The sequence below is a fragment of the Peromyscus eremicus genome, chromosome X (genome assembly GCF_949786415.1).
Source record: "Peromyscus eremicus chromosome X, PerEre_H2_v1, whole genome shotgun sequence".
In the NCBI taxonomy this organism is placed as follows: Eukaryota; Metazoa; Chordata; class Mammalia; order Rodentia; family Cricetidae; genus Peromyscus; species Peromyscus eremicus.
Window position 1 is genome coordinate 27,519,798 of NC_081439.1, and position 20,045 is coordinate 27,539,842.

At 39.9% G+C, this 20,045-nt stretch overlaps 1 protein-coding gene across 1 annotated transcript; it reads left to right on the forward strand.

The window, feature by feature from the left end:
• The first annotated feature begins 893 nt into the window (after positions 1–893).
• Scml1 (Scm polycomb group protein like 1) lies at positions 894–12,891 on the forward strand. Its single transcript, XM_059251230.1, has 6 exons — positions 894–1,252; positions 3,246–3,320; positions 5,743–5,847; positions 6,231–6,912; positions 8,194–8,333; positions 11,154–12,891. The coding sequence occupies exons 1-6, from the start codon at positions 1,226–1,228 to the stop codon at positions 11,286–11,288; spliced, it is 1,164 nt and encodes a 387-aa protein (XP_059107213.1). The 5' UTR covers positions 894–1,225; the 3' UTR covers positions 11,289–12,891.
• Positions 12,892–20,045: the final 7,154 nt, after the last annotated feature.

Genomic DNA, 20,045 nt, shown 5'->3' on the forward strand with positions numbered 1-20,045 from the left:
GAAAGGGATGAAATCCTGATCCTCTCCCTGTTGCTCTGTCTCAGGATGAATAAAATAAATTAACTTTTGCATAGGGTGTCCCTTCAGTAACTATATTGCAGAAATTCATGTCAGATCTCTGATACAAGCTAGAGGATCATGTCATTGTAGACATGCCTGGTTCTAGTTCCATACTGAATGACACAGCTATAATCCAGCCTTGAGAAGTCTAGATTTCTCAGTTTATATTTCACATACATTTATTTAGGTTTAATGTTTAAGTCTAACTCAAAGCAATCATGATTTTGGAGCTGCAGTGGGCCCTGGAGATATGAGCCTCAGAAGGGTTTACAGGGCAGGCGAGGAGGTGGGGTCTCTTTGGTAGCTCCACCCACATTGTAACAGCAGCCCAGCAGCAGCAGCAGCAGCAGCAGCACCACCACCACCACCACCACCACCAGCAGCCCAGCAGCAGCAGCAGCAGCAGCAGCAGCAGCAGCAGTAGCAGCAGCAGCCCAGCCCCAGCCCCAGCAGCCCAGCAGTAGCAGCACCAGCACCAGCAGCTCAGGAGCAGCAGGAGCAGCAGCAGCAGCAGCAGCAGCAGCAGCAGCAGCAGCAATAGAGACACCAGAAGTGGAGACTGGAAGCGGCAGTGCAGCAGTGTCAGAGGCAGCAGCAGAGACAGTAGTGGCTGAGGCAGTAGTGACAGTAGCATTGGTGTCAAGGGTGGCAGTGGAAGCTGCCATTAGATCAGAACAGATTCTTGGGGCAGTTTGGCAGCATTCTGTCTCCCTAAGCAAAAGCCCCTTTGAGCTTCTTTACAAAAGTGTTAGCAGTATATCCCCTTGTTTGGTGGCTTTTAGTGCTCACTTTTTAGACTTCAAGTTGTGAAGAAACTGTTCACAGATTGCGCTTGCTTTTAACTTCATTGTAAGCTTCCAGTCATGGATAATATAGCTCTTCTATGCATAAAGATTTATTCTAGTGATTGGAATGTAGCTTAGTGATAATGCACTTGCCTAGCATGAATAAGAGCCTAGGTTCCACCCTCAGCCCCATAAAGTCACCCATGTTAAGTTGATTTAGATATTAGGTACATGAAGTAACATTTTTACGCATTTCTTTTCAGTTGGAGAAGGTTTGCCTCTTAGATGACTAAGCAGTTTCAGAAGTAAGCCTTCCAGCAAATCTAACAATAATAAGCTCGACTCAGAGGAAGTAGAATTTCTCCTGTTGCACAGCAATGATGTCTGCCTTCAGAGAAACAGACGTGGTTTGTATTTTAAATTGATCATTTCTGTTCTTTTCCTGTGCTATAGTTTTTGCTAGACTGAGTTAAATTAAATAAAGTGAAATGTATAGATAATAAGTGCAGTTTTGACAATGCTCTATAAAATTTCTATGAGCATTTGTGTATAAATTTAAGAACATACACTTAACATTTCTTCTGGGTACTCTGAAATTGAATTGCAAACAAGTAGTCAATATAAAACTCAACTTTATGAGAATCTGACAAACAGCTTTTCAAATTGGTTTGCCTTTTAAAATTTTCTATTGTATTTTTGAGTTTCTCAATCTTTGAAATTGAAGGTAAATGTAAATTTTAAACTATATTTAATTTTTCATAGCAGTGAACACATTTATTTAGTCACGTAAGGCCATGTATATTACTATCATTGAAGCAATCTAGGCCACGTTCAACCTCTGTCAACTGCTACGTTTTTGTCAGTGGAGACAATGCTCACTGTCAATTATTGGGAGTCATTTGGGGAAATGTGAAAACACAAACTACCATGTGAAGATAAACTACTATATTTTTGTAAGGAATGATATATAACCCAATTGTGTGTTTTTTAGTAACCTAAGCAGTGGAAGGCTAATCACACACAGAGCTACCAAGTCTGTTTACTTTAAAATCTCCTCAACTAATTTCTTAGAATAATTATTTTGCAGAAATGTAGCAGTTATTCATGATAACTTTTCTTATTTATACCCTGTCTTATTTCAACAACCTTTTAAGGTGTTTTAGAAATTAAGAGTGCTTACGTGTTTCCTAATTCAACCACATGGTGGCAGTGTTGGATTGTTCAGGAATCAAAACTGGTGCAATGCTCTGGTTTTTGTTGTTTTTGTCAGTTTTTGTTGTTATTGTTGGGGATTTTTGTTCGTTTGTTTGTTTGGGTTTTTTTTTTTTTTTGCTCTGAAAGCAGTTTCAACATTGAAGACCAATGTCTGCCCTGAAGCACAGGAGGTGTTAAACTCGATGGAAAAGGGGGTTCTGGTGTAGCTGGACTAATGAGAACACAATTCTGCAAGTGGACTTTTTCCTCTTGTTTCCTGAAACAAGGTCCTTGGCCTACTCAGGCTGTCCTTGAACTCATCCTCCACCTGCCTAAACTTCCTGGCAAGGAATGGAAACAATTGCCAGTCAACTAAAGGATAGAGGAAAGACTTTATTACCAGAAGATTCTAGGTTTAGAATTCCAGTGAAAAGTTGTTCAGAATGTCCTAGTACATAAGAAGAAGGAACACGTAAAATGCTGAGTTCACTGACTAAAGAGATTCTCAGGATAGAGTTTACCATGCCTGACTCACATACTTTTCTACACAGGCATGACATTTAAAACAGGCAAAGGCCCTTTGATAATACAATAGGTTTTCAAAACTTCTGAGAAGTGAAATTAAAGTCCTCGGCTTTTCTTTTTGTTATTTTATATTTCCTTTTAATTCGCTAAGAAATCTTTCTCCTATATGAATATGAGAATGTCTTCTTAGGATGGTAATTATAATATGCTTTATGAGTATGCACCTTTCAGTTATGTAAGTAATATTAAGCAAGTAGATGTCCAGTATATCAATGCTTACCATTTTAATGAGCAAGGTTTAAATTCCAACTACGTTATGGAGTTCCTCTAAACTGTCACTCAAGGTCATACTCTATCCTGAGAATCTCTTTAGTCAGTGAACTCTTCGCATTATACATCTTCCTTTTTCTTATGTATTAGGACATTCTGAACAACTTTTCACTGGAATTCTAAACCTAGAATCTTCTGGTAAAGTCTTTCCTCTATCCTTTACTTGACTGTCAATTATTTCCATTCCTTGTAATGTGAATTTTTATTTCATCTCTGCTTTAATTAAGACTTTTGATATATTGATGAAAGTTAAAAACAACTCAAATAGATAAGTATGAGGTATTGTCACTATTTGATGTTACTCTTACTGAAATAAAGCATTAACTTCTTGTGGTGTAAAATGTATTCTAGAAAGAAACTTACTCACCTGAAATTTATGAAATTGAAGACCCAAAAGCCACTGTGGATATCCTGAACTATTGTCAGGTATGACACGTCTCCTTTTAGTGTGTTTTTCTAGAATGTTAAATTGTAAACATTTCTGACTTCATACGAGGGGGAAGTGTGTAATTAACTGGAAATTTTGCCATATCAAATTACTTGTGATTATTCACCTCATTGTGATTATTTTGACAGTTTCTACTTAGAATAATATTTTCAGGTAAAAATTTGAAATACCAATATGTGCATTTTAGAACATTAAAAACATTATTTATCAGATTTGTTTATGTCTTTTCCATCTATATTGCCCAATATTAATTTCCACTATAAAATTTTAAAAGGAAATTGGAAGATTTGGTTGCACTTTTAATATGTGCCTAATTAATTACATATGAAGGTATCACAACTGAAATGAATGGGCGACCTACTCGTGTTTTACAAGGAATTTATCTTATATAATTTGGAGGGGAGATCATAAAAGTGAACTTCGGTGAGGGACTGAGAAGTGTGTAATTATTGTGGATTTTGTGAGCTGTATACTCCAGAGGCAATGGAGGTTCGAAGAAATGGCTCTTATCCCATTAGGTTTACAATAGACCGAACTACCACAGTTTGAAAAGTAAGTTTGTGTGTGTCTTCTCTTTCAGACTGACACTAGTGAGGACAGACTCCATGCTGACAGGTCATGGTCTTAAGATTGTGCAGGAGTAGAGGAAGCTGGGCAAGGCTGCTTGGCCTGCAGTGCCCAAATCTTGGCAACCCTGAAGCTTAGACCAGTAATTGTGCAAGTTGAATGGGGTATGACATTGCAGATGAGCAGTGCTTAGGTTCTCCAGCTATGCCCCTCAGGGGCCCTTGAGAATCCTGTCACTTTGCTGAGCGTCCTGACATGCCCTCCTTACCTGTCTGTGTAAGAGATGGTAATAGTAATAACAGGTAATCTTAGTACTCTGAAGGCACAAGTTTAAGGCCAGTCCAATCTATATAGTTAGTTTAAGGCCAGGCAGGGCTACACAGTGAGACTCTGTCTCAAAAAATAAAAACACAGAAACAAAGGAGTCTCTTACTATTTGTAAGTATTTTTTTACTCTCTTTTTGGGATTTTAATATAATTAGAACATTTACCCCTTCCCTTTCCTCCTTCCAAACCTTCTCTTAAACCCCTCCTTGCCCTCTTTCAAATTCATGACATCTGTTTTCATCAATTGCTATTGCATGCAAATATATATATATATATATACATATACATATATATATATGCCTATGTATACACCCTGTTCAACCTGTATAGTGTTACTTGTATACATGTTTTCAGTGCATCTGGCAGTGTACAACCAAGTGGTATACTCTTTCTCACAATATTTCTTAGTTGCCTGTAGTTCTTTGTGCAGAGTTGAGCCCCTGTGGGCTTTCCCCCATCCACTTTGGCATGTTTATTGGTATCCTTCTTGTTCAGCTGATATTTAGGTAATCATGCAGGTGATTCTTTATGGGTGAACCTTCTGGCATTACTAGGAGATACGGTATCACAACAAACTCCCAATCCTTTGGCTCTTACAATCAATCTTTCTGCCTCATTTTCCACAATGTTTCCTGAGCCTTAGGTACCTGAGTTGTTGTATAGATGTATTCACTGGCACTGGACTCTCCCCAGAGCACATTTTGAGAACCTCTGCCCCAGGCTGCTTATCTCTTGCTCTGCTGAAATGGCCACTTTGTGTGCAGCTCTCAAGATAAGATGAGCATTTCTCCAGGACAGGGGTTTTCTTTTGTAGGTTTTGTTGTTGTTTGCTTGCTTGCTTGCTTTTCATGATTTTGCTTTTCATGGTTTTAAAGTTCATTGGTCTCAGAACCTAGCAAAGCAGTTCTGACAGGAGGAAGGCATCCATCCTTGAATGAAGGAATGTTTATGGTATTTTATAAATATGTTCTCTGAAATTTCTGAGCATTTCTAGAATGTTATCAGTGGTGTTCCTCATTGGTACAGCATGTAAGGTGTACTCAATGACATTGTGAAAGCATCACTAGATACTTAATTTTCAGACTAGTTTGGAGCCCTACATCACATATGTTTTAGTTGGTTCTATATTCTCAGAGTGGAACATTCACTGTTTGTTCACACGCTGTGGTGTGGAAGCTGACTCCTATTGTTATCGGATCTGAATGCTTGTCTCCTAAGTTAGCACCTTCTTGGATGGGAAGCAGCTGCAGCACACACAGGTGGGAGGTTGTCAGGAGCTGTGATGCACTCACCTTATGGCACTAAAGATACTTCTAAGTATGCATGAATCAGCTACTGCAGTGGCAGGTGGAGATTCAGCATCTCAGCCAGTGTTCTGGGTACCTTAAAACCAGGCCTTTAATAGAACATTTCCACAGTGCCTAGCAATTAACTCTTGGCTTTGTACATTTTCACGTGCTACTTTTCTTTTGAAAGAGCATCTACTAATACCTTTTATTATAACAGGTTATATATAAAACTGTTCAAAGCCTGGAAAAGAAGTTTGATGACCTGGATGAAAAAGTAACAAAAATGTATCACTCTCGTGCCAGATCCTTCTGGCGTTACCCTGTAAGTGTACAAAAACATTATTACAACTTTGATAAGTGTATTCTGTCTAAAGATGCCAGTCATTGCAAAGTGATGGAGAGCTAGTAAATGTGGGATCGAGGTTTATCTGTACTTCCTGGAGGAGCAGATGGGAACTACAACTCTTTTTGAAAGAATAATCAAGTTCAGAATTGATGAATATAGAACAATGAGTATTTTTAAAATATATTTTGAAAATATACATTTTAAAATGTAACTATAAAATATACATCAAATTAAATGTAGGTCAGAAGAAGAGGAAAAATCATGCGATCAAAAGAGAACACTATTTTTCTAATGTAAAATAATGCTGCATAGAAACCTTAATGTCCTGACTACTCTTTATTTCTCTTTTTATTATGAAGCCTTTTAGAGCAGTATCCAGAAGATACAATTACCTGATGTCTAGAAGACATAAACTTCAGAGAGTGAGACGAATCATTCATGACAATTTGATCTCCAGTCCTCACAGTTACAGTCCAACTTCAGCAGTCTTCGAAAGGAATGAAGATAGTGAGGATATGGAGAACAACCAGACTGTAGATTACCTCCAGGCTTTCCAGTACCCCAATTCTATTGACAACACCCAGACTTTCCAGTACGCTGATTGTATTGACAATAATCAAGCTTTGCATTATGCCGATGATCTCTACAACACTCAGACTTCCAAGTATGCCGATTCTATTGACAGCAGTATCCAGAACAATGAAGACAATGATGTTTTCCATTCTGAGGATTCACAGGAAGTGATACTTGTCAGTTCTTCACCAGAGAGGGACTATGAAGAAACTCCACCGAGTCCTACATCTACTGGCCAAACCTACCAACAGTATTACAGATTTAAAAACATTCCTAGCTCTTCTACAATGCCCTTCTACAGTGACTTTGAAAATACCAACGTGGACACCATCACTTCTACCACTTCAACAGTGAAGGAAGCAAGTACCCTCCCTCCAGGGGAGCTCATCCCCATCCAGAATCCTGAAATGAGGCGATTGGCCTTACTGGAGGCTCAGCGTACACCTGTGATTGATCCTAACACTTTTGGTGAGTTTGCAATGGCACCAATGGTTAACATCCTCTAAGTAAGCTAGTAGAAGCTTCTTGTTTCCTATTTTGATGGTTGATTTGTAGTTATATGTACAATGGTGGCTGTTTATTAAGCAGGTACTATGGGTAAGGCAGTGTGCTAATCAACTCACATGGATTGTCTCTGGTGATCTTCATAATGACACCATTGTGATATTGAAATCTATTTTATTTACCTTTCCCCATAGTAAATACTCAAAATAATCATAAGGTGGTAAGAAAGAAAGGATGTACTTTTGGATAATTCACAAACAGAAAAAAATGAAATTTCTATTGATTATCTTTGGTTAGAAAATAAGATCCTCTCAACAAATTACCTATCCACTTTCATTTGTCATCACACATTAACTGTAGGAAGTAAAACATTCTGCTTAAGGTAACATTTGAACGCAAAGAAGTTTCCACACAACTTAGTGAATAGCACAGCTAAAACCTGGTGAGATGCGAGCACTTACATGGTTTCATGTATCATTTCTTTATTAAACATATTCAACCAAAACATTTATTGCTATTCAATTAAACATGAAAGAACAATTGCATAAAATGTCAAAACCACTACTGATTAGATTCATCAGAAAATATTTTTTAAATGCAGATTAACATTTAAACCACAAGAGATGTGAATTTATAGAATAAAGGTCAATCTAAAAATGCCAATATTGAATATAAGGGAGAGATTTGCTCCAAAGAACTTATTTTGTTACCCAAGATAATTGTGGTCATTGAAATTAGTTGATATAACTAAAAAAAATAAGCAATTATAAAGTGTAAACTTGGGGAATTTCTACTGCGTTTAGTACAATAAACCTAATTTAGAGAATGTGACATTTAAGAGAGGTTTTCAAGAAATTCACTGAAATCCTTAAAGTAAGAAAGAGTACTGAGTTAGCTCAGGTTATCCCACTTTAATCCAACTAGCACCTTTTCCTGTGCTTGCTTGTGACCTAAGAAGTCTTGGATTGCTGCTACACGTGTTTCATGAACACTGAAGCTTTAAGGTGCCTTCTAAAGTAAAACGGTTCCTGCTCCTTGGGGGAAGTCCATTGACACACTTAGGCAGCGCTCCTCAGATCATCTTCCTTCAGGCTCTCATGAGATTTTACAGTTGGAATCTTGAGTCTTTAGTTCGGTACTTAAGAGAAGGTTCCAGGAGTGAGACCATTACTTTCTACCTAACATCGCTTCTTTCAGGATTATGATCAGGTTTTTAATGTTTTCCCCATTCATTGTTAATTGTAGGTTCATCATCCGAATGTAATGATGCTGTTGTGAGACACCTTGGAGCCCCTGTAAAATGGTCTGTGGATGATGTGATAACATTTCTGAACCGTTTAGATCCCCCGTTGGCCGACCAGCTCTACGCCATCATTAGAGAACATGTAATGTATTTTTAAATCCAGTTTTCCTGCTAGCCTAATGCATTGAATGACCTCTGTGCACTTTCAGTTGGATACTGAGTCGCCAACTGAGTGGGTAGGGGAACCCTATCATCTGATTTATTTTTTGTTTGTGAAAAGTTTGTCTCGTCCATCCTTCTATGCTTATATGGTAGGTTAATCGTCTCTTCTTTACATGGGTATCTAAACATCTAATACACTAAATAGCCTCAAGTTCGGTAGTTCATGATTATAAGTCTCAGGTAGACCTCTTTCCATGCAAGGATAATTACACAAATCCCCCCATACTAGTGCCCTGTTCATAAGTAAGAGGAGTTTACCCACAGTGCATACCAGAGTAGCCCTCTTGTTGTGATATCCAGAAACTAGTTCCAGCTGGTCAGTTCTGTTTACCTTATGTGACTATTGACAACTGTGATGCTGATGACCATTTACAAAGCAACATCATGGTTAAATTTTACTTTTCCCTGGTATTTTCTTAACTTTTTCCTTTGGTGACTTAAAATTTTGATTGTAGAGGTCTTTTACTTTCTTGGCTTGGTTTATTCCTAGGTAAACCTTTAAAAAATATTGTGAACAAGTATTTTTTTCTCTAATTCCTTTCTTGGCAAGGTTTTTTATAGTTATATAGGGAAGCTACTGCTTTTTTTTTAAAAAAAAATGAGAATACAGGTTACTTTTATTCTGATTTGAGAATTTCCCTACAGATGTCCACTACTTTTGGTTCTTGGAAGACTCTTTCTGTCACCTCTTCTAAGATGATTTCTGAACCTTGGGTGGCAGGGCAGCATCATGGGGGAAAATCCCTGTATGCAGAAGAGTTGTGGGTCTCTGTATTAATCACCATGTCCTGGAAAAAAAAACTTTTATGTTGAGGGTCCAGAGATATACAAATCTATATTATAAAGATAAGGACTAAAGGGGCAGTTTATTGCTATGTTCATTTAGAAAAATAATCATAGTAAGTTCTCTCCTAGAGCCTTATGACCTATCCAGCTATAGGATTTTAGATGAATTCTGTCTTATGTACCAGGCTTTAAATCCAATCAGAAAATGGTTGGCTACTCCCATAACATTCATGCGAAACATACCTATTATCCCAACTACTTGGGAGGCTGAGGTAGGAGGATCACATGAGTCCAGAAATTCTGGACTGTAGTGTGCTATGCCCATTGGATGCCCACACTAAGTTGGGCATCATTATGATGACCTTCTGGGAGCAGGGAATCACTTAAGGAAGGATGAACTGACACAGATAGGAAGCTACTGATTTTATAGTCTATGACTATTGGAAGTTTAATCAGATCTCAACATTTTCTGCTGGTGTCTCTAGGCTCTTTCAAGTATAGATCATATGACTGAAAAATAGAGATAATCTGACTTCTCCCTTCCTGTTTGTATTCCTTTTTTAGTTCTAGTTTCTTTCCTTTCTAATTTTACTTCCTATTATAGGAAATTCTGGGTCTTCTTAGACAAGAATGTGTAATTGAATAAAGTTTTATTTTATGCTGGAACTTATAAAACAAATACTATGTTTTAGTAGCATAAGGTGATGGTAAATTAAGGCAATAAAGAATTTTTGTAAAGATGCCTTGTGACTATCAAGTAGTAGAGTATCTATACATCATTTTCAGTATAGAAAGAAAACCAATAATTAATCTTAACGTCTAATTGGCTTCAGACAAGTAACTCACTTTCATATAAAGACAACGCTATTGAACACATTTACAGTTTGCATTGATATTAATATATTCCTAGCCTCTATCAGAAAGTTAATAGCCATGAAATTTATTCTCTTATTCTTTTTACCTTTGTCATAGATACACAGTATTTTTATTCATCACACAGTATTTAAAATTAGGTCATTTGCCACATGAGAATAGGAAGAAGCAAAGTGCTAGAGAGGCCCACAGAAATCCACAAAGATATCCCCACAACAGACTGCTGGCAATGGTCGAGAGACAGCCCGAACTGACCTACTCTGGTGATGGGATGGCCAAACACCCTAATTGTCGAGCTAGAAACCTCATCCAACTACTGAGGGATCTGGATGCAGAGATCCATGACTAGGCCCCGGGTGGATCTCTAGGAGTCCAATTAGCGAGAATGAGGAGGGTTTATATGAGCGAGAATTGTTGAGACCAAGGTTGGATAAAGCACAGAGACAAATAGCCAAACGAACGGAAACACATGAAATATGAACCAATGGCTGAGGGGTCCCTAACTGGATCAGGCCCTCTGAGTGGGTGAGACAATTGATTGGCCTGATCTGTTTGGGAGGCATCCAGGCAGTGGGACCATGTCCTGTGCTCATTGCATGAGTCGGCTGTTTGAAACCTGGGGCCTATGCAGGGTCGCTTGGCTTGGCCTGGGAGGAGGGGACTGGACCTACCTGGACTGAGTCTACCAGGTTGATCTCAGTCTGCAGGGAAGGCTTTGCCCTGGAGAAGATGGGAATGGGGGGCGGGCTGGGGGGAAGGTGAGAGGGGCGGGAGGGGGGAGAACAAGGGAATCCGTGGCTGATATGTAGAACTGAATTGTATTGCAAAATAAAAATTAAAAAAAAATTAGGTCATTTGATATAGTTAATTTTAAATTATTAAGTTAAATTTGCTTTTTCTTAAAATTGATATGAATATATAAGTTTCAAAATGATACATTGCAGTGCAATGATATTTTTGATAGTTTTTATACAGGAGATACTTGAGAAGCTTTAGTTTTACATGTTCTTATATACAAAGAAACAGCTGCTTATCAAATATAACAATATTGTTAATCATTTTAAACTTTTTCTCTCTATAGGCTATCGATGGGAAGGCCCTGCTACTGCTTGATTTTGATGTGATGGTGAAATATATGGGGATGAAGGTGGGAGTAGCCATTAAGTTTAGCAGCTATATTCAAAAGCTTAAAGAAGGAGTAAAGTGTGACGAGTAAACAAATCGTTTGTAGAACTTCAGATGTTCTCATTAAATTCCTTCTTAATGCACACTTGACTCCCTGTGCTCATTACTTTTGGTTCTGGAGAAGGTTCTCCTAAAATATAATTAGAATTGAGAAAAATACATTATAGTCTGCTTGGAGTTACATTTAACATATTAGTATTAACGTACACATATGTCTTCTTTAGATTTTTCATTTTATAGATTAAAATACGCTTCATGCAAGAAACCAAAAAACTACCTTTGACTTGGGTTTATCTTTATACATATTTTTAAAGCAACTAAAGAGGAAATATAAGGAACTCATAACATATAGTTAAAGTGGTGAAAAATTTTCACAGAAGAGAAATTAAGGGAGAATATATCGTTAACCTTCTTGGATAGTTTATTTCTATAATACTGTAGTATACTTTTCATATTCTACCAGTTTCTAGAAAAAAATCATAGCCATATAATTTCTTGTCCTCTCTATTACTACACCTCTGTTATGCTTGTTCAAATTCAGAAGGAGAAACATGAAGCTTAAGAAGTGTGTAATATGCTCCAGACAACTAAATATTCTTACCAGTTTTCAGATAACTTATAGTATATGCAGAACAAGATACTATTTCAGATTTAGAAGGAGAAAATGAAGCTTATGAAGTATCTAATGAGCTTCAGACACTAAATATTCTTAACAAGGTTTTAGATAAATTTTAGGATGTATAGAATGTTTGTTTTACCTAAGAATTATACCTCTAGAGTAGTTTGGAATAAGTCTGACTATAGTTTTAAGATATATACTTACTATATTAAAGCCTTCATATTTTTTAATCAAATTTGAACATTTAGCTAAGAATTCATTGTTCAAATGTCTATGCACTCATACTCAAAATTAAAAAAAATGTATTTCATTTTTATGTGCTTATGTATTCCTCATGGAGGTCTTATTTGTGTACCAAAATTACACAGAAGAAAATATTTTATTTTGAACTTTAAATGGTACTTTACAATGATACAAAGGGAATGGTGAGCTGTTCATCTACAAGATGCTCATATTCTGTGAACTGTATATGTGCCACTTGCTTTTACTAGTCCTTCTCAGTTTAGCCTTCAGAGAGGCAGAAACAGTGCCGAGGCTCAAGGCTGCTCTCTACATATGGAAATGCTCTGTCTTGTGCCTCAGGCATATAGGATGTTCACTATTGAAAAATACACTAGTCTGATTTGTTTGAAATTTTATTTTATAATTTAAAAATTTCAATAGAAACATGAATAATTCCTCTTTTGTTATTGCTTATCACATTGTATAACTTTTGAAATAAGGTAAACAGAATTAGTGTTCATAATAATGGCTATTTATTGAGAATGGTAACGAAATGCTCACCAGGGACAAGAATTTACATTATCACTTTCGAAAACAAAGTGTACTAGTTACTGAAAACCAGTGGTTTAAATGATTGCTCCATTTATATTCCTGCTTGTGTGTAAAGACATTCTAACTTCATACTTTTCAAATTGTATATATGCACAGGTGAACTTGGTTCAGATGCTTGAAAAACACTGTGTTCTGGATATTTTAGATTTCAAGATATAATAAAGCCAAATAACTATAATAATTAACAGCAATGTCTCAGATTTTTTAAATTGAAAATTCATGCAGTATATTCTGATCATGTTTTCCTCTCCTCATCTCCTTCCAGATCCTCCCCACTTACCCACCCCTCCAAATCCATATCTTCTTTCTCTTTAGAAAATAACCTGGCCAAAAACAAACAAACAAACAAACAAACAAAATAAAAAAAAAAAAAACCAAGCAACCCAGGATCAAAAACAACAGCAAAAAAGCACCATACACACACACACACACACACACACACACACACACACACACACACCATAAAAACACAAAATTGGAAACCATACTATGCAAGCAAAAGACCAGTAGGATTTAAAAACCGGCCAAACAAAGCAGTATTAGGGGAAAAAAATCTACAAAAATACCACTGAGTTTGTTTTGTGTTGACCATCTACTGCTGGTTATGGGACCTTTGCTTATGTGTGGTTTATAAAAACCATTGAGACTCCATTGGAGAAAACTGATTTTCCTTTGCAAGCATTTGTCGATTGGAGATATCTTTTTTTGGTTAGGGATGGAAGATTGTGTCCATTTCCCCCTCTTAGCACTGAGACCCAGTCTGGGTTGAACCTATGCAGGTGTTGTGCATGCTGACACAGTCTGTGTGTGTGTGTGTGTGTGTGTGTGTGTGTGTGTGTGTGTGTGTGTGTGTGTTCTGTTGTGACACTTTTCTGGGTGTAATCCATTCCCTCTGGCTCTTCCAATCTCTCTGCTTCCTCTTTCACATAGCTCTCTGGGCACTGAGGGGAAGGCTTTGATGAAGATACCTCATTTAGTACTGAGTGTTCCAAAGTCTCTCACTGTGCACATTTTCCAGTTGTGGGTCTCTGTATTAGTTCCCATTTCCTACAAGAGGAAGCTTCTCTGAGGATAGCTGAGACACTGAACTATGGCTATAGAAGAATGTCATCTGGGTTGGGGATTTAGCTCAGTGGTAGAGAGCTTGCTTAGCAAGTGCAAGGCCCTGGGTTCGATCCTCAGCTCAAAAAAAAAAAAAAAGAAGAATGTCATTAAGAACCATTGTATTACTATGATCCTTTAGCAGAATAACAGTACTTTATTTTCCCCTAGGCCCATGACCTATCTGATAACTTTTTTGCACCCTGAAGGCCTCTCTGCCGATGCAGCAAACCGAATCAGACCGAATTGGAAAAGCCCAGGTTTAATGGGTAAAACATTCCTGGGTGATTCCTGGCTCCTCAGAGAGGAGACTGGGCCAAGAGACTGGAAGAACTACAAGTCTGTTTTCTGGGAAGCAGCTTATATACCCTGTGGGAATAGTCTTGAGCCTCTCTGGGGGAGGAGCTCTGTTTGATGGGCTTTGAAGGGGCGGGTTTGGGGAAAGAGATGGGAGAGGGGAGTTGAGGTGGATCTTCCACTAGAACAAGCTGTGTTTGATGAGCTTTAAAGGGGCGGGTTTAGGGAAAGAGATAGGGGAGGAGAATTAAGTTGAATCTTCCACCAGAACATTCCAGACTCTTTGAGTATAGGGATGCCAGGGTGCCAGGGGTTGAGGTGGAGCTCCCATCCAAACATTATCTATCTCAGATTGTATGCATGAGAGACATTGAGAGGCAGCCTGAATGGCCATCTCTCAGAGACTCAGAATCTGGTACCTGGAAGACAATAGCCCAGTCTACTGATGTCCAGATGGGTGGTCTGGTGTAATTGGTGCACCAAAAACTGTCTAAAGACTGCAGGGAGGATAATTCTCAACAGATGGATCTTGTTTCATATTTTGAGAGTGGGCCTTGCCTTCTTGTTCCTTGGAGTAGGTGAGTTTGGAGAGGGGGGTGTGGATCAGGAAAGGCAATGAGCAAGACAGACAGGGGTTCCCCAGGCATCTCTATTGCTTGTCAGGCCACCTAACCTGCCCTCCAATTTCCTTTAGCTTCAGATGTGTTAGCTGATTGGTACTCCTTGATAGATAACAGCTACCTCCTTGGGGAGCCAGACCACTTCAAGGAGAGAATTTCCTCTGTATTTTAAACAGTTTTTCCTTCAGCAATTAATAGGCCTCTTTCCTTGTAAATAATGTCATGGACATGAATGGTTGGTGGCAAAGGCATACTTGCTGTCTATATGAATATTTATTCATGTGTCCTTTCCCAAGCACAGAGCTCAAGTGAGAGCAATCAACTCTGTCTTTGGACTGATGTGCCCTGTGGCCAAGCTTGTGTCCATATGGTGACCCATTGGGTAGTTACTGCTGCCCCAGCTCTCCTGACTCAGTTGATGGTCAGTCTGCTTCCATAGGTAAGGAGATCAGCCTCTGTCTCAGGCAGGGGGGTGTCCAGGAAGTCTGGGTGAATGGCCTGGAAAGTGTCCAGCAAGTCCTTGCAGTCATGGAGAGGCCCCTTAGGCATCAGTGTCACTGGGATGAAACTGTATAGCAATGAAATAAAAATGAGACAAGACTGATCAAGTAAGATCAGTCCTGATATTGAGTGATGTGGGAATTTGCCATTCACTGGCCATTTGCCCCTCATAGGATGGTCTCTGCAGCATGGGGAGCTATTAGAGTCAGATCCTGGCTCAGCATGAGCTTGTCAGCTTCCTTTACTAGTATAGTGATTGTGGCTATGGTGTGCAAACAGGATGACCAATGGGAGGCCACACTTGGACAGATATGCTACAGGTCTCTGCCAAGGCTCCAGGGTCTGAGTTAAAATGCCCTTTGCAATGCCCCAGATTTCATGGATGAAAAGGTGGCACAGTTTAGTAACATGTGGTAGAGTCAAAGCTGGGGCTCTAGTTAGAGCCTGCTTTAGTTTTTGGAAATCTTGTTCTTCTGTTTCAGTCCAATTCAAAAGGCTGGTCTTCTACAGTGGGAGAATAAAGGGGCTGGGCTATTTTAGCAAACCCAGCAATCCAGAGCCTGCAATATCCTGCCACCTCCAAGAATTCACATAACTGTTTCTTGGTTTGGGGAGTGGGATCCAGAGGATAGCTTCCTTTTGGACAACACTGAGAGGCTTATCTCAGAGAGGAGACCTCTGACTGGCAGGGCTAAGCTTTTTTTTGTTGTTGTTGTTGGTGGTGGTGTTTTTTTTTTGTGTATGTGTAGACATGGTATCCCAATTTCTAGAGCAAGTGCTGCCATATTAAAAGATCATCCACACACTGGAGCAGAGTGGAATCAGGGCATGACACCCTGAATCCTGTTCAGTCTTTTTGTATGCTTTCATAAAGGGAAGTGGGGGGGGGATTTTTGAACTCTTAAGGTAGTTATGTCCAGGGTAGCTGACTAGTCTCATTGGACTGTCCATTCAAAGACAAATATTGTCTCAGTGGTGCCAGGGTAATGAAAAAGAAAGCATCCTTAATGTCTAGGACTATATAGACTGGTACTCTGGCAGGTAAGAGACTGAGTAGAGTATATGTATGAATTTGGAACAGTAGAGTTATGATTTCTGTCTGCTTATTTATCTCCCAGGAATTGGGGACTGGCCAGTAATCTGAGGTCTTTGGTTTATAGACAGGCAAGAAAGGCATATTCCAAGGAGACTAGCATGGGACAAGGATACTAGCTTCCTATAGCCTCTTAATACGAGAGCAATTCCCAGTCTAGTCTTTTGGTTCATGGGATATTTCCAGCCCCTTATCTTTGTGTCTGCAGCCAACAGATTTACCATGATTGCTGGGTCACCGGTGTGCTACAAAGACTGAGCAGATTTGCCTCAGCCCATATCTTAGGAGACTATCACTTCAAGTCCTGAAGCAGGATCCCTGATTCTGGATTTGCTTCCTCTGTAGAATCTGGAAGAGCTAGAAGACATTCTTCAGGTAAAGAGGCAATTAAGATAAGCTGATAGGCAGCTGCAAAGGAAATTTTAGTTTCTGAGGAGTAAAGGTCATGGTGATATCCTATTTTTAAAGAAGATCTCTGCCTAGAAGGGAGGAAAGGGCAATCTGGAACTACCATGAAGAAGTGACTCATCTGTCTGTGGCTCAAGTGTTCTTTCAGATGTGAGGTGATAGTCTTTTATCAGACCTGTGTCTTCCTGTACTGACTTCCTGTACAGTACTTCCCCTAGTGTTCTTTTCATTTGTAATCAGCCCCAATGGACGTTTAAAAACAGAAACTTCTGCTCCAGTGTCTAATCAAAACTGAATTTGATGATCTCTTATTGACACAGTAATCAAGGGATCTTGGATGCCTAAGAAGGTAAACCTGAGGTCCTTCATTCTGATTCACTATCCATCTCCCTTGTGGTCAAGAGGGTCACTGCTTTCCTGGGTCTGCAATGGCTCAGGCATTCATCCTTTCCGTGTCCCTTTTCCTTACAATAAGTACATTGATCCCTTTTCAGTGGGGACTTCTCCATCTTCCCCATTTTTGTTTTGGGGGGATTCTAGCCTCTGGACAAACAGTAGGGAGCTTGGGGTTCGTTGACTGGAAATCAGCCATCATAATGTTTGCCTGCAGCTCAGTCGGCAATCAAGGCAGCTTGTCTGTTTTTCAGTATGTCAGTTACTGAAAACTTTTGAGCCACTCCAATAAGCTGGAAGGTAGTCATTCAAGCAAAAGCCTCTAGCTTTTGGAGTTTTGTGTGACTATCTGGGGCTTATGGAATGACAAAAGGCAAATTTAGTGCCCTAGCATTATCCAGAGCCAGTGAGTCTAAGGGGGTAAAGAAAATGCAGAAAGCTTTTTGTGTTATGGAGTTGGTGACCCCTGGGAAAAAGATCATAGACTCAATCCAGATTATAGTTAGTTAAATTTATCACAACCGCTAGCAGGACAATAATCTCTGAGCCAAACTTGAGACTACTGTGAGAAAGTGAGTGAGGGGCAATTTTAAGGGATGAAAGCACAAGAAGACCTTGAATATCTGCACCAAGAGCTGGTCTGCTCGCCAAGATTTGGTAGTCAAGGTGACCTCAAAATAGTTCTTGAATGTCTGTATAAGCAGACAACAGAAGCCAAAAAGCAGTCAGTCATAACATAACAAGTAGATAGTCATAGCTGTACAATTTTGGATTAGGGGGCAGTCACTGAGTCAAGGTTATTGGAACTTATCTTTTATGGAATGGATTCAGAGACAAAGGGCTAGTGGGTACCAGGATGGATGATTAGCATAAAATGGATTTTTTAAAAAGCCATCTATATTGTAATCACTCAAGAAATACTTTGAGACTCCTCTGGGCCCTGGAGAACCTCAGTAGTCTTAAACAAATTAGTAGGTTTTTGAGCTGTGCCCAGAATTCCAGTCATAAGGTACTGATAAACTTTCCAGGGCCTGGGAACTGCAGAACCAATTGGGGTCCCAAGCAGAGCACTTCCATGGGAAAACTGCCTCAGCATCTGTACCAGTAGCTGAGGTAAAAAATGCCTTCTTTGCCTCTGCCTCAATATGTTCCCTTTCCTCTGAAGTAAATACAATCAGAAGGCGTTGCTTGCAGTCATCCCAGGGTGGACCATGGCTGTGGAGGACAGATTTCAGGAGGGTAGTTAGGGCTTTGGGCTTGTCAGAAAAGGGGAGGGTTGGGTTTTCCAGTTATACAGACATGAGAAGTGGAGAAAGGGACAGGGACGAAGAAAAGGTGGTGCCCTTTCCCTAAGTTTATGCCCCACCTCCAGGAGAGAATGGACCTCTAGCAAGGAAAAGACAAAGACTGGGATCTGACTCAAATCTGGAGCGTGGCAGACCCTCAAGCAGGATGCCAAAGTGGGGAAGTGCAGGAATGGGTGGGGGACTGGATGTCTCCATCAGGAGGCATTGTGATGGTTACAGAAGGAAAGGGGGAGGAAACAGGAATTGTAGATCCAGGAAGTGGGGAAGTAGGAATGGGGGTAGAGGGCAGAGATGGATAAAGTAGAGTGGGGCAGAATAGAGGAGCTTGAGGTTGGGGGAAGAGGGATGAATCTGGAGGAGCTGGGCAAGATGAGTAAGAGATGAACATAGGTTGTGGGGGTGGGGGAGAAAAACCAACAGAGGGCCCCAGGACAGGTAGCAGGATACAGGTGACAAGGAACGTTTTAGAAACCAAAACAGTAGGATAATCCCTAAAGTGCAAACCTTAGGACAATTAGGTGGGTTTTGAATAAGTACCAACCATTAACCAATATAGATCAGGGTGCCCTGGGGATCCTGTGCTTTGAGCCAGACTGATTTCACAATGGCTGATTCTATGGACCAATAGATGGTCCACTTCATAGGAGGGCCAGTCAATCTCACAAAAAGCAAGCAGCTTTTCCTTCAAGAGTGAACCCTCATAGTCTCCCCAAATCCTTGGGAGCAATTCTTTCCCATACATAGATGGGTGAGAGTTTGGATTTTGCAGTTCCCATGTTAAAAGAGAATTTATGTGACTCAGTGAAGTAGACAATTAGTAAGACCAACTCAGAAGCACTAGCAACAAAGAGACAACAAACCCAAGAAAGACTTGTCCTCTGTTGTGGAAGGTCCTCTGTTGTGGAAGCAAGTGAGAAGCCTCGTCAGAGGGGTAACTCCAGGAGCAGTTTAGTATGACTGGAGATTTCCCATCTAGGAGGGGAAAGGAAACAGCTGGGGAGTGTGTAGACAAAAAGACAACACAAACAATAGCATACAAAGGGTGCTACCAGGGGGCAGAATCTAGAGAAGCTTTCAGGAGCTTCTAGGAGAGTTCCTCCTAGCCTGTTTCAGTCTACTTTTCATAGAAGAGGAATGTATGGTGCTCCCTTTGCTAGGAGGAAACAGTGTGAGCTCACCTGCCTCGGAGTGTATAGATGTAAACGTCTAATCTGTAAGTATGGACAGTGTCAGAAGCCCTTACAGGAACTGCAAAGGCCCAAGAGACCCACATGTAGAGGAAGAAGGGTCCGTAGCCCCTTGTGTAGATGTGGTATTGCTCAGAGCCCCTCCCTCAAGTGTGGGTGGTTCTAGGACACCTCCTGTATAGCTGGAAGTTCCCTGAGCCTTTTCCAAAGATGAGGGACATTCTAGAGACCTAAAGGAAAGTAGAGTAAGATCAAGGTCACACTGGTCAGATGTATTGAGTGTGAGGTCTCCTTTGGCTATTAAGGCAGAGCTGAGGCCCTGTGGGTCACAGGTTTGCTGGCCTAAGCCATGGTGATCTGAAGGTGATGTACTGAGCCCCCTTTGTGCTGAGGGCACCTGTTTCATTAGAGAAAGAACATATGGGCCC